At 38.0% G+C, this 14,492-nt stretch overlaps 1 protein-coding gene across 1 annotated transcript in view; it reads left to right on the top strand.

The window, feature by feature from the left end:
- Positions 1–14,492, top strand: part of kl-2 (dynein heavy chain 2, axonemal kl-2) — a 1,174,416-nt gene that overhangs the window by 346,540 nt on the left and 813,384 nt on the right. The window contains exon 22 of the mRNA XM_090369487.1: positions 7,036–7,284. Within this exon, the coding sequence (XP_090225613.1) occupies positions 7,036–7,284 (249 nt within the window). The remainder of the gene's footprint in view (positions 1–7,035; positions 7,285–14,492) is intronic.

Genomic DNA, 14,492 nt, shown 5'->3' with positions numbered 1-14,492 from the left:
TAAAATTTTAATGTTACAGAATTTTCCATGGTATATTTTAGAATATTATAGTTTTAATTATTGTTATAGATTATTATAGGTGAGCGTATTCTGTCAGCATTTATGGGTTGAAAATAGAGAAAAAAAACTTGATGTTGGACTTGAATTTCTGTAGAATATAATTTTCAGGAAATGCACAAGAAGGAAAATTATTCAAGAGAATAGTAGTAGAGGAGATAAATGAAAAAGAAGAAAAGTTAGTTCAGTGAATTTGCAGTTGAATGCATGTTGCATACTTGCTAATGCATACATTTGGGCTGGCATGGAGAGGAGGTGGAGTGTGGTCTGTAATTCAGTGTGCATGGAAAAATATCTGTAAAAAAGTGTGCAACAGAAACTTTGTGTGATAGGGAAATGGAATAAGTTTGCAAGGATGAGATTATTAGGAGGCTCAGGTAGCTAACAAACTGAATGAATATTTTGCATCGACATTCACACATGAGGAGTTATTCAGCAAGGGGAATGCCAGAGGTGTATTCAACTCTGGCAGTAAGCTAGAGAATCTTGTAATAACTGAGAGTAAAGTGGAGGAGAAATTGTTGAAGATAAATACAAGAAAGGCACCTGGGGTGGATGGGATCTATCCAGTTATATTAAAGGAGGCAGCAAAGGAAGTAAGCAAACCCTTAGCCATAATTATGAGAGCTTCCTTGGACTCAGGGGAAGTACCCATAGACTGCAGATATGCAAATGTGACCGAAATTCACAAAGGAGGATCAAAGGGCGACACAAGTAATTATAGACCTGTTAGTTTAACTTCTGTTCTTGGAAAATTAATGGAGGCACTGGTTAAAGAAGCACTGCAGGATCATCTAGACAAGACTTTAGTTATAGCTCAGACACAGCATGGTTTTGTTAAGGGGAAGTCTTGCCTGATCAATTTGATTGGATACTATGATGCAGTCACAAAAGAACTGGATGCAGGGAATAACTTTGATGTTATATACTTGGATCTTAGAAAGGCTTTTGATACTGTTGCACATGGAAGACTGCTGCACAAATTGGAGCAGTGTGGCATTAGAGTCAAATTGCTGCTATGGATAAAGGGGTGGTTGAGGGGGAGAAGACAGAGAGTGGTAATCAATGGACACTGCTCATCGTGGATAAGTGTTATTAATGGAGTCCCTCAGGGTTCAGTATTGGGTCCATTATTGTTTTCTGTATTTATAAATGATATTGATGATGCTATACCAAGCTTAATGTCCAAGTTTGCAGGCGATACGAAGGTTGGCAGGGTTGTCAAGGACACTACTGACACTATGCTACTGCAACAGGATCTGGAAAGGTTGAGCAGATGGGCTGAGAGGTGGCAAATGAAGTTTAACATTGACAAATGTAAAGTACTACATAAGGGAAACAGCAACCCCAGAGCAACGTATCAACTCTGTGGTACTACACTGATAGTGGTAGAGAATGAAAGGGACCTGGGGGTGGTTGTGCAGACAGATATGAAGTTTTCTGAGCAGTGCAGACGGGCTGCAAGAGTAGCTCATGGTGTATTGTCGATGATATATAGGAATTTTTCTAGCAGGGATAAGGAGGTGATTATTTCCTTCTATAAGGCAATGGTCAGGTCACACCTAGAGTACTGTATACAGGTCTGGAGGCCTCATTTCAAGAAGGATGTAGAGATGCTGGAACGAGTACAGAGAAGGGCAACAAGATTAGTGAATGGAACAAAGGGGTGCTCTTATGAAGAAAGGCTTAAGTTTTGCAAATTACAGTGTCTGGGGACTAGGCACCAGTGAGAGTGATCTGATAGAGGTGTATAAAGCCTTGAATGGTTTGAGCATGCTCAATGCTGATGGGATTCTTCCTCTAGCTCAGAAAAATCACCTGAGAGGGCATAAATTCAAATTGAGGAAAGACAGATGTAGGATGGACGTGCGGAAATTTGCCTTTAGCCAGTGGGTGGTTGGTTGGTGGAACAGACTTCTATCCCTTGTAGTGGAAGTTGATAGCCTAAATAAGTTTAAGGCTCAGCTGGACAGGTATTTTGAACGTACAGAGGGGTGAAGTGGAAGTGGGGTTTTTTTTTTTTTTTTTTTGGCTAATGCTGCATAAGCTTGCTTTCTTGCATCAAATGCCTCTAGTAATGCTAATGCTAAAATGCTAAGTTTAAGGCTCAGCTGGACAGGTATTTCGAATGGACAGAGGGGTGAAGTGGAAGTGGTTATTTTTTTTTTATTTATTTTATTTTATTTTATTTTATTTTATTATTATTTTTTTTTTTTGGCTGATGCTGCATAAGCTTTCTTTCTTGCCTCAAATGCCTCTACTAATGCTAAGTATTTAAGAAACTGGTGGGTATCTCATGAGCTGTATAAAGTTGTAGTAAAGAGTTGTAACTCTTTGTACAGCAGGGGTTATTGAACTGAGAAGTAGAATGTAGTTTACTGTCATAGGAAAAATTGTGGATAAGATTTTTAGTCAATGGGAAAAAGTAATTATTTTACAGAAGGAGAAGAATAGGTGAAAGAACAGAACCTTGGGGAATGCCAATATTAGTTGAAAAGTTAGAAGATTTGTGCCATCTGCTACCATCACATGAATGGGCAGTCAGAGGGGAAACTTGCTACCCATGTACAAAAATTGGAAGGCAGACTATACAGTGGATGCTTGCTTAGAAAGCCTTAATGTCAAAGATGATAGAGAGCCTAAGCAATGTCAAGGGTAACTGCTTGAGTTTCTCCTAACTTTTTCATAGAATTTTCTACAGATTATTATCATAAGCCAAGATAGCATGATCAGTTCTGACAGAATCAGCTGGTAATTGGAAGAGAGGGATTTGTCGCCCCATGTTTTTTTTTTTTGAAGTTTTTCGCACTCCCTGAATAATCAAATGCCAAGAAGTCCTGAAGTCCTTATGACATTTCTCCACTTGGCTTCTTAAATCCTCTGCATATAAACATACACTTGTAAAAACATAATACATGACAGAACCATGTGAACTAGAGTACCATAAACAGCTGGGTCACTGATCTGATTAGCCATTTCCCAAAACTTCCCAAGGTCAAAACAAAAACCAAACAGGAGTTAACTCTCAATGAGAGTGTAAGTTTTAAGGGTAAGTGAAGAAATTCTGGACCTAAACATTTCTTGGTATCAAGATTATTCCAATCTCATTCTGTAAGAAAACTAAAGGATATGTTTGGTCTAGTAGGAGATTTCCATTAGAATTTAAAATAAGTGGAAGTACAGCTGGACAGAAATTGTGGTCAGTTGTGTGTTGGTTCATGAGATCAGAAAGCTTGACTACCATTTGGACATGAGGCAAGTTACCTGATGAGGCGGCGCCTCCGTAGCCAGGTGGGAAGGAGCAGCAGTGCGTAGCACACGCTTCTTGATTAGACTGGGGTTCGAGCCCGTCACAACCAAATACAGAGGATGCGGAAAGGTCAGGGAATGACCACCGCATATCCAGAAGCAATATGGCCTTAGTTGCTAATGCTCCTAAAAAAAAAAAAAAAAAAAAAAAAAAAAAACAAATAACCTGATGAGGCATGATGTGTAGGTAAACTATGTTGTTTGAAGATAATAAAGGACTCAAAACCTAGTTTGTATTATTATGCATATTTCCGAATTGGAAACGCATATAATGGGATCAAATGTTTTGTGATATTTTCTTACCACTTCTTCAGTGACAGCTGTCTTTACAACATTACCATCATCGCAAACGACCACTTCACTCAAAATTTGATCCGATTATGTACACATTTCCAATTCAGAAATAAACATAATAATACAAACATTGGCTTTGAGTGCTTTATTATCTTCAAACAATATTAATAACTTATTTATAACTTAGGATGTTTACTGTAAGCAGAAAAAGAAGTTTTTGGATGGAATTTTTGATACCAATTGATTATAATATGATTTATTCTTATCCTGTTTTTTTCTAAAAACTGTGGTTTCTTAGATGATGAAAATTTAGGGTGGAATTCATCACACTACAAAAATAATTTCAGTGTCATCATCATTTGAGCAAATATAGAAATCACACATATCATCCGGTTTTGAATTTTTATATTGATAAATGATAATGAGGTTAGAGAATGGCTGGGAACCGATTCTGTTGGGGAAGAGAACATCACCAAGTGAGGGACCAGAGGTACCTATAGCACAGCTAATATTAACCGTATACAGGTAGTTCTTGACTTTACGAGTTAGTTCGTTCGCGCTCGTAAAGCGGGAATTTACTTCCCATAGACATAAGGTTAAAAATAGGGGTTATGCTCTCAACAATGAAATTAGTTAGCTAATTAGTTTATGTTTAAACAATGATTGATTTATCCAAAAAAATGAAAACGTAACCTGTAAAATCAAGCAAATTATAATAATAGAGAAATAATTTACGACTTACAAATGTTAAAGAATGTTTATTCTTCATCACCGACTAAATGCACACTCGTTGATCACTCATTATTGGCTCGGCACTCGTTGGTTTGTTGCACAAGTCGTCTTCTTCAGAAATGCTTCGAGGCATTTGTTTACAAGATTTCTATTTTAATTATAAATTTCACCATTGCATGCATAAGCATTTTTTAACGGCACACACAAATTGCAACTAACACTATTCGTGTGGAGTAACAAGTTTACGAAGCTTAAAAAAAAGGAATGAAGAGAAGATTCTGAAAATTTATTTTTTATACAATTGAAGATTTCAGTAAAGGGAAAACACATTTCACCATAATAACGTAAAAAAAACTACACAATTCCAGCTATCAGTATTTTTGCAAATGCAAGAAGATCGAGTTTACTACCCGTTTATAATTACTTGCAGTAACAGAAAAGACCAATGAACCGGAAAGTGCAAATTGTTTTTATTGTTTTATGGTTGTGACCTTCAGAAATGTGCTTTAGAAAAATGTTACAATGGCATTTAAAATTGATTCTTATAACAGAACATATGATAACGATGAAAGTGTAGTGCATTTTAATGATTTGAATTGGTAACTAATCCGATTTACAAACCACGCTCATGACCTTTTATATGGCCTTAAGGTCATGCTCATGACATTTTAGAGAGATAAATAGCTTAATTATACAACGAAATGTTCAACTTCCGAGATCTTGAAACAAATTACAACAAACAATGTGTTATTGCGATATTTTAACGATACCATGGTGTCTCTGGAACTGATTAATATCGTAAAGCTGGGTACACTCTATTGTATAGCTATGCACATGGTTTGGAATGCAGTATTTCCGAATGTTTAACATTGATTTTTTGCAATTAATGTTCATATTTTCGATTTTGTTGATACTTGGGAAAAAAAACTCGTAAACCCGGGAACTCGTAAAGCGAGAACTACCTGTACTTTGAAGGGTTGTTGGAAGAAATAATCAAACTGTTAAGCATGTAGTTAGGATTGTTTGGCATTCTAAGAGGTAAATGAATAAGATGTGCAAAGTTATTAGTAATAGCAAAAGCCTGAACATATCTACCAGCTGGATTAGTCTGAATAGTGTCCAGACAAGAAGTTTCCTTAATGGCTCTGTTGCTGAACAGTATCCCAGAATGGTTTCTAATTGCCCAATTAACCTTAACTTGCCTTGCATTAGATCTGTTCAATTAGAAAATTGAAGCCATCCAGAGGTATGAACATTAAACTCATTGGGGAAAATTACTTTACTATTAAGAAAGTTAGACTGGAGGAAGTCAAATTTCAAAGGAAAAAAAATAAAAATTATTCAAAGTGATTTATCAAACTTTGAACTATCAATCTTTCTTTCATCTTCTCAACCCACACATTACTAAGTACTATAGGTTCTAATACCTTTTGTGCTTGGGGGTTTCATTAAAAAAAATCAAAAACAAGGAAATGAATTTGGTAGAATGAGATAAAGAAATTTTGAGCCAATGGAGATCAAAAACAAGAAGTTTCAGGCAAGGAATATCAGAGCAGATAGACACATGCACATATGTGTCACAGTGTTAAGTTGGAAGGAATCATAAAGCAAATAATTTGGACAAATGAGATGAGTTGTAATCAAGGAAACAGAGTTGAGATCCTGTCAGAAAAAGTGGGACTTAGAAGATTATAAAACAGAAATGGGCATCATTCAGATTAAGACCAAGACCAAGATATTTAAGCTTTTGGAAGTTTACTTTTTTTTGCAGATAACTTTGTTCAATTACTTCATATCACAGAGTATGCACCGAATGTACACTGATGAGCCAAAACATTATAACCAGCAAGTCGTTATGCAAATCGAAGCAACTGCAGGTGAACTATGGTGCGTGCGTGGATTGGGACGTGGTATTAAAAAAACCTGATACTGAGCTCTGTTAATCAGTGTTACTCTTGTTCTTCAGATGGGAAAGGCAGCAGACTTAAGCAAGTTTTACAAAGGCCAAATTGTAACGGCCAGATGACTGAGTCAGAGCATATCCGAAACAGCTGGTGGGATGCTCACGGTCAGCCATGGTTAGTACCTACCGAAAGTGGTGCGAGGAGAGGGAACCTACAAACCACTGGTGAGGTGTTGGATGACCATGGCTCATCTATGCTCGAGGTGAGCGAAGGCTCTCCTGGATGGTACATGGCAACAGAAGGGTGAGTGAGGTGCAACTCTCTGGTAAAAGCCTAACAAACACTTTTCCAAGTAAGGGGACACATTCAAATCCACATATACTATAGAATGCTGCAATGTCCTTGTGTTCTCTGCTTATAGATTCCTCTGACCCCATGTGGTTGTCGTGGAATATAAATAGATCAGTAATAAGAAGCAAATTTTTAGATCAGTACAAAAATGAATACAGAAACAGTTTTTTTAAAGCGTTTTCAATCTTCAAAAGCAGAATGATACTTGTTTTTTTTTTTTTTTTTTTTTAAAACCTGCACTCTTCTTATCTGCATTAGTTATAAATAACCTGTCAGAATGTGCTTAGGAAACCTAGTTCTTTTTTTTTTTTTTTTTTTTTTTGTGTGTGTGTGTAATTTGCAGTATATCTAATGTAATTTAATTTCAATTTAATTTTATTACATACAGGATACTTTCAAAAAAGGCCTCCTTCATTCTGCAGAAGAATTAAGAGATCAGGCAAACTCTCTTGTGGAAAATTTCAATATGAATGGTCCATATAGTGACAAGCTAACCTGTAAAGAAGCATTTGATATTTTGAATCAATATCAAAAAAAGGTAGCTGAACTTCAGGCTCAGGAACAGCAGATAGCAAATGATCTTAATTATTTTAAAGTTGATTTACCTCATTTAGCTGCTCTTGATGGAATGCAAAAGGTGAGCAAATTTGAGAATATTGAAAGTTTAATGAATGCAGTTTACTTATACTTTTTTATGAGTACTGTAGGAAGTTAATTATTAGTTAATTAGTAATTTGGATTGACTTGTTCAAATAGTCGGTTTGTTCAAATAATTAATTATTTGGAAGCAAATTAAACAATCTAATTAAATGTTCTGCAAGTGTTGATTTCTCAATTCTTGATTTGCTCACTGAACTGGTGCAACTTACATGCTTATCATATTTTATAAAAATTTTTGTAAAATAATGGACACTGTGATATTGATACATTCATTTGACCATGATTATAAAGAGCACAGTATAGCATGAAAAGGTCTTGCTTAAATTTGAGTTGATTTTATAGTTTATCAACTTATTCAATTTATTTAATAGTATAGGTCGACCCTCACTAATCCGGCCACCGGAAATCTGGTTCCATCTCTAATTCAGACATAATTTCCGCGAACGTAATTTCAAATTTCCTGGGTCAGTGCACCGACGTGCCGCTACTATTTTGATGGCGTTGGTTGCAGCATCAGCTGTTGGCGCAAATTCGTAAACACTGGCAAGCCATTCCCACTTCTTTTTCTGCATTTATTATTATAAACTGCTCACAGTTAGACCCAGCCATGGTTCCAGTACATAAATGGAAGTGCCTCTCATGGTGTAAAAGGCAAACACCGTACATTGTCCATAACAGATAAAGTTGAACTTTTGAAAAAACTCGAGGTTGGTGTGTCAGTGAGAACTTTAACTCTGCCTAATCGTAAATTCCAGCAATTTCTCTCAGTTCCTCTTATTTTAGTAATTTTCTTTTAGCCATTCCTTTTTAGATTTTTTTTTTTACAACACACTTGTACAAACTTGCGGAAAAACACAACACAATATGATGGATAATACAACGTGCTAACGAACTTGTTTTCACAAAATCTCTAACAATACTGACAAACTTATTGCGATGTTTGAGAGTTTATTGCAGCGCTCGCCACGCGTGCAATAAACGAATCGCAAATGACCTTTTTTTTTTTTTTATGTGAACCTCAAACACGAGAGGTATTAGAACCTATAGTACTTAGTACCGTGCTTGGGTTTGATGTTAAGAAGATGAAAGAAGATATTTGTTGACATTGGACTTTGAACTTCTGTAGATTGTAATTTTCAGGAAATACGCATGAAGGAAGGTTGTTCCTGAAAACGGCAGTTGAATGAATAAACTAGGAAGATAGGAAGATGAAAAGTTGGTTCTGTGGGTTTGAAGGTGGACAGTAAATGGATGTTGGCTGGTGGCGGCACGTGTTCGGACTGTTTTGAAAGAGAGAGCAGGAATTATAGAAGCCAGTTGAGAAGAACAGTGCCCATGGAAGTATCTGTAGAAGAGGCATGCAGCAGAAACAGTGCGTCTATGAGAAAGCGAGTGGAGAGACTCTGTTAGAAATGAATCATTAATTAACCTAACTGCCCTCTTCTGAATGAAATCAAGAAGCCTGAGAGAGGTTTTGGGGGCACCACCCCAGATGTGGGAACAATATTCCATGGCAGGGCGAATTTGCGATTTATATGGAGTGAGCAGGTGTTTGGAAGAAAAGTAACGTCGAGAGTGAAAGAGAAAACCAAGTTTTTTAGATGCAGAGGAAGCAATATTTGTAATGTGCTTGTGCCAAGAGAGATTAGAAGTCAGGGTAATCCCCAAAAGAGATATATCATTTTGCCTAGAAATCGGAGTGTCACTAAAGATAACCATAGGAGTAGAAGAATCCTTTTTTGCGAGATATAAGACAAGACTGAGTTTTAGAAGGGTTGAAATCAACTAAGTTGTCTTTGTCCCACTGGAGAATTACCTGAAGATCGGCAATTAAGGAATTGGTAGCAGATTTTCGAGAAGTTGAAGCTGATTGAGCAGAACAAGGTTTCTCAAAATGGAAAGTTGAATGCAATGTGCTATCATCGGCAAAACTATGGATAGGATTTCCAGTCAATGGAAGAAGGTCATTGATATACAAGAGAAAAAGAGTGGGGAAAAGAACTGAACCTTGGGGGACTCCGGCATTAGTGGAGAAGTTAGAAGACAGAGAGCCATCTACCATCACCCTCAGTGAGCGATCAGAGAGAAAACTGGTTAACCAATTAGTAAAAACAGTTGACAAACCATAAGATGGAAGCTTGTTTAGAAGACCTTTATGCCAAACACGATCAAAAGCCTTTGAGATGTCAAGAGCAACTACTTGTGTTTCACCGAACCTTTCCATTGAATTAGTCCATAAATGGGTAACATAAGCCAGAATATCTCCAGTGGATCGACACTGACGGAATCCATACTGGTGATCGTTGATCAGACGGAAGGTTTCTAGGTAGTTTAAGAGTTGGCGGTTAATTGATTTCTCCATTACTTTAGAAAGAGTAGAAGTAATTGCAATGGGACGATAATTGGATGTGAGGGATTTGTAACCCTTTTTAGGAACTGGCTGGATATGAGCAAATTTCCAAGCAGAAGGAAAAACACCTTTGGAATAAGAAAGTGAAAAAAGGCGGCAAAGAATAGGAGTAAGTTCAGGAGCACAGGTTTTGAGAACAAGTGGAGAAATACCATCAGGACTTGGAGCTTTCTTAGCATCAAGATTCATCAAAATCCTTCTGATATTCTTTTGACGGAAGACCACAGGAGGCATTGAATGGAGCGTGTTGGGAATGGTGGGATGTGTTTTACCAAGATCATTAATACATGAGCTGGAAGAAAAATGGGATGCTAGCAGGTCAGCTTTATCCTTGGCTGAAGTGGCAACAGAACCATCTGGTTTGGACAGAGGTGGGAGCAAAGATGGGCAAAAGTTGCGGCCAATAGCTTTGGCAAGAGACCAGAATGCTCGGCTACCATTAGGGCAAGAAGCAAGTTTTCTACTCTTAGCCTGTTCAAACTCTAGTTTGGACTAATTAATAACTGCTTTACAACTGTTGCGAGCTTTGGTGTAGGCAGAAAATGAAACTGAAGAATTAGAAACAAGCCAATTACGATATGCAACATTCTTCTCTTGAATAGCCTTAGCACATTTATTGGAAAACCAAGGTTTAGATAAAGGACGAGATTTTAAAGTGGAGTGTGGGATAAAGGATTCCAATCCTGCAAGAATAATTTCACTGACACGATCTGAGCAAACGTTGACGTCAGAAGTTTTGAAACAGTAATCTGACCAAGGAAAAGAAGAAAAGAAGTCTCGCAGGTCATCCCATTTTGCATTCTTGTAATGCCAAACAACACGTGGTTGGGAATAGCCATGAGATAAAGGTTCCATTGGAGAAGAGACAATCACCAAGTTGTGATCTGAAGTGCCTAAAGGACCTCTCACTTCGACCGTGTACTTAGAAGGGTTGTTTGTGAGAAAAAGATCAAGCTTATTGGCTGTATGATTAGGATTGTCCGGTATTCTTGTAGGTAAATGAACAATCTGTGCTAGGTCATTAGTCATTGCAAAAGCCTCTGCATCTCGACCTGCTGGGTCGGTGTGACTAGAAAACGGAATCCAGCTGAAGTTGTGAACATTAAAATCACCAAGGAAAATTACTTCACTGTTAGGAAAGTTGGACTGGAGAAAGTCAAGTTGCAAAGAGAGGAAGTCAAAGAGCTCCAAGTCATTAGTGGAGTTGGGAGAACGGTAGAGACAACAGATTAATTTGACACAATGAGGTAGAGAGATTTTAAGCCAGAGAAGATCAAAGAGAGGAGATTCCAAATTGCCAAGTCTCTGACAGGGAATATCAGAACGGACATATGCACAAGTACCACCTTTGAGGCGAAAGGAATCATACAGCGAATAATTTGGGCATCTGAGATGAGCAGTAGATGAATCAACCGATAACTGAGATTCTATCAGAAAAAGTACATGGGGTTTGGCAGACTGCAAGTGGAAATGGACATCGTTGAGATTAGAATTGAGACCACGTATATTTGTGAAATGAATTAGGAAGTGGTTGGGAGGTTTAGATCTTTTCGCAGATAAGCTTGCTCTATTAGTTTGACAATTCATGGTGTATTCAATAGTAAGAAAAAGTAGGTGGGACATGCTGTATGAAGTAATTAAATTTTTGGATATGGCGTACATGTGGTAAGAATATACCCAGATCCTTGACATAATGTGGCCTCGACAATGCTTGACATAATGTGGCTGCATACACACTACTTGGACTCCCTCCATTCACTATCTGGCAGAGTAGAGGTAGCAAGATTATACATTAGCTGATCTGGAAGCTTCCTAGAGAGTTACCAATAGGTTCAGTCCGGTGTACTAACTAGCGGCCGGCCTGCGAACACCGTTTTAGAGCTGTACCCTCGCAATGTAAGGAATATTGGATCTCGCCACGACGTTCATCATAACCTCAAAAGTCATCAATCATACTGCATGATGGAAGAGATGGGGAAGTGTTGACCGGAACTTAACTCTAGAGACTAAACATGGGTTCCACCACTTCAAGCCTCCAATAAGCAAAGTGGTGGTATTTCACCAGTTGATGAGAGTCATCTACCACCTAGTACTGCCTGGTAACATAGAGGGGCGGCATTCCTCCATGTGGTGTGGGCGCCACACCTCGACCCCTGCTTACGTTGGTTCACACCTGGATGGTCACCCACCATGTACTTGTGCATGGAGGTTAATCCCAGGATTACTGACAGTCCCACCATCGTGAAGGTGCAAGCAGAGGATTTGGTTGTCACAGGCCATCTGGACTTCGCCGAAATTGGGTCCACTTGACTTGAGTGTCACCCAAATATCAGTTCCGTCAGCATTTTAGACTCCCAGGTAGCAAGTACAGCTTGTCTGGCATATCTGAGAGAATGTCTGTGACAACCTGAGTCATAGCGTCACACATATGTGGCCGACATGGCTTCTCAAGAAATAAAGTAACCTACTGGGTCATGTTGGCCACATATATGCGACAAAAAAAAGACTTTTTTTTTTTTTTTTTTTTTTTATATTAAAACGACAACACTGACATTACAATATTTATTTTAGAATTACTAATCAAATTATTTGCTAAATATTTTTTGGCCCCTGGGAAATTTTTTTCTTAAACTATCTTGGCAGTCAATGTATTAAAGGTAGGATGAGGTGGTTAGCTGTTGGGTAAACTGTATGTGCTAAAATAACCAGCAGTGATCCGGCAAACTCACTAATTCGGCACCCCACAGGTCCCAACGCTGCCAGATTTAGTGATGGTCAACCTGTAATATAAAGTAACATTTATTATGTATATGTTCAAGAGATCAGGGTATAATTAAAACAAGGGTAGATTAGAAATCTTTATTGCAATAATGATAATAATAATACAATTGAATACATTGCAATATTGCCCTTCACGGTCCCCAGGCCAGGGGTTAACAGTAATAATACCATATAATAATAAATAGAGAACATTGATATATCGAACATAAGGAAATACATATGTGGAAGTACAGCTCAAAACTCGAAGTATAATATAGTTATTTACGCTACAATATATAAAGAAGATATTGGTGGAAACAAATAATTCCATATAGTAATATAAGAGGCAGTGTTCTTTGCACTGAACAGAAGTAGTTAATCTTCATTATTCACTGTCATACTGAAAAAGGTGGTATGCCATCTTTATATCAGATGGGCTTTATATCAGCTTGCAGCATTAAGATGAGCTTTGAGGAGAAGGATCAGGGACAGGGAAGTATAATTCAAGGATGTAGCATCTGTATTCCCTGTCACAAGAGAACTTATTAAGGTCAGCATCCAAGGACTGGACACATGAAAGTAGCTGAACAGGCAAGAACCTATCAGATAGGTGGAGACGGCTGAGATGTGGGCACAGAGTTGGAGTTGCTCTGATGGACTCTCCATGAGCACAGGTCCCAGAATGATGGTTCTGAAATCTTGCTCTACGATCATTTTGATAGGCGTGGTAAGACGTTTCACTCTAATTAGTGTGGGGAGCCTATGAATTTGAATCAAACTAGCCATTTCAATTGTCCTTAGCTGTTGAGGAAGTTTGTTTATGGCCCATTTTTAAGAGCTAAAACTCAGCAGAAAATAAGTGGCCTGATTGTGCTAGGGACAGTGGATGCCCATACCTTTGCCGCATATAAAGCGGAGAGTATACTGTGGTTTTTATATATTTTCTAGTAGTTGTGACATTCATTAATATAATGTAAATGCTGTTTGGCAATCCATCAGAGTCGAGCTGCCAGGGTGAGTAGCTTGTCTATGTAGTAATTGAAGCAGAGCTTTGGATCAAAAACAACCCCGAGATAGTGTTTATTGATGATGGAAATAGGAGAATTACACAGAACTGGCTGAATATAAGAAGGCATTTTCTTTAAGGAGAATATCATAAATTCAGCTTTTTCTGGGTTTATTTTTAATCCGAACTGGTTGAGGTAGTTTTCAAATTCCATGAGTGTATTATTAATTGATGCTATTATCACGAGATCATCATGATCATGTGGAGAAATTGGTGCGAGGAGCTTCATATCATCTGCATAACATAAAGTGTCATGCCTGGACTCAACAAGTGGGGAAATAAGTGCTGTAAACAAGATCCCAGATAAGACGTCACCCTGTGGTACGCCAGAAGAGATACTTCGCTCGTATATGTGCCCATGGACAGTAAGCTGAATTATTCTATTTTGGAAGAGTGATGTAAGGAACTGAAGAGTGTCTCCCTTAATCTGATAGTGGTCTGAAAGTAGCTTCAACATTAAAGGAACGTTTGTAGAGTTGAAAGCTGCTTCAAGGTCTACATAAGTGACTACAAGCTCTACTTGAGATTCAAAGGCAGAGAGGATAGAGCTGGTGGTGGCTAAGAGGTTAGTAACAGTGGATCTATGAGGAAGGGAGTAATGGATTTGAGGAGGCTATGCGAGAGAAGTTGTTTAGTTAGAGCAGGGAGGAGTACCTTCTCAAAGAGCTTTAGAAGACTTGAGACATTGGAGAATGGTTGGTATTGCTTAAGAAGTGTCGGAGATTTAATTTTGGCTATAGGCTTCACAAGGTAGATGTTCCACTGCTGGAACATCTACCTGAAATGGCTTGACAAAACAGCATTAAAAATAGTTAGAAGGGGATCCAGAATATATGGGCTAAGACATTTGATAATGAATTGGGGGATTCCATCTGCACCTGCCATAGCAACTGCAGTGGACCAATTCTGAGAATGGTCAGCATTTATACACGTTTGTGCTGTGAGCTGA

The sequence above is a fragment of the Mastigoproctus giganteus genome, chromosome 1 (assembly GCF_048544385.1).
Source record: "Mastigoproctus giganteus isolate SK-2022 chromosome 1, ASM4854438v1, whole genome shotgun sequence".
Taxonomy (NCBI): Eukaryota; Metazoa; Arthropoda; class Arachnida; order Uropygi; family Thelyphonidae; genus Mastigoproctus; species Mastigoproctus giganteus.
This window is presented reverse-complemented; position numbering and strand designations above follow the sequence as displayed.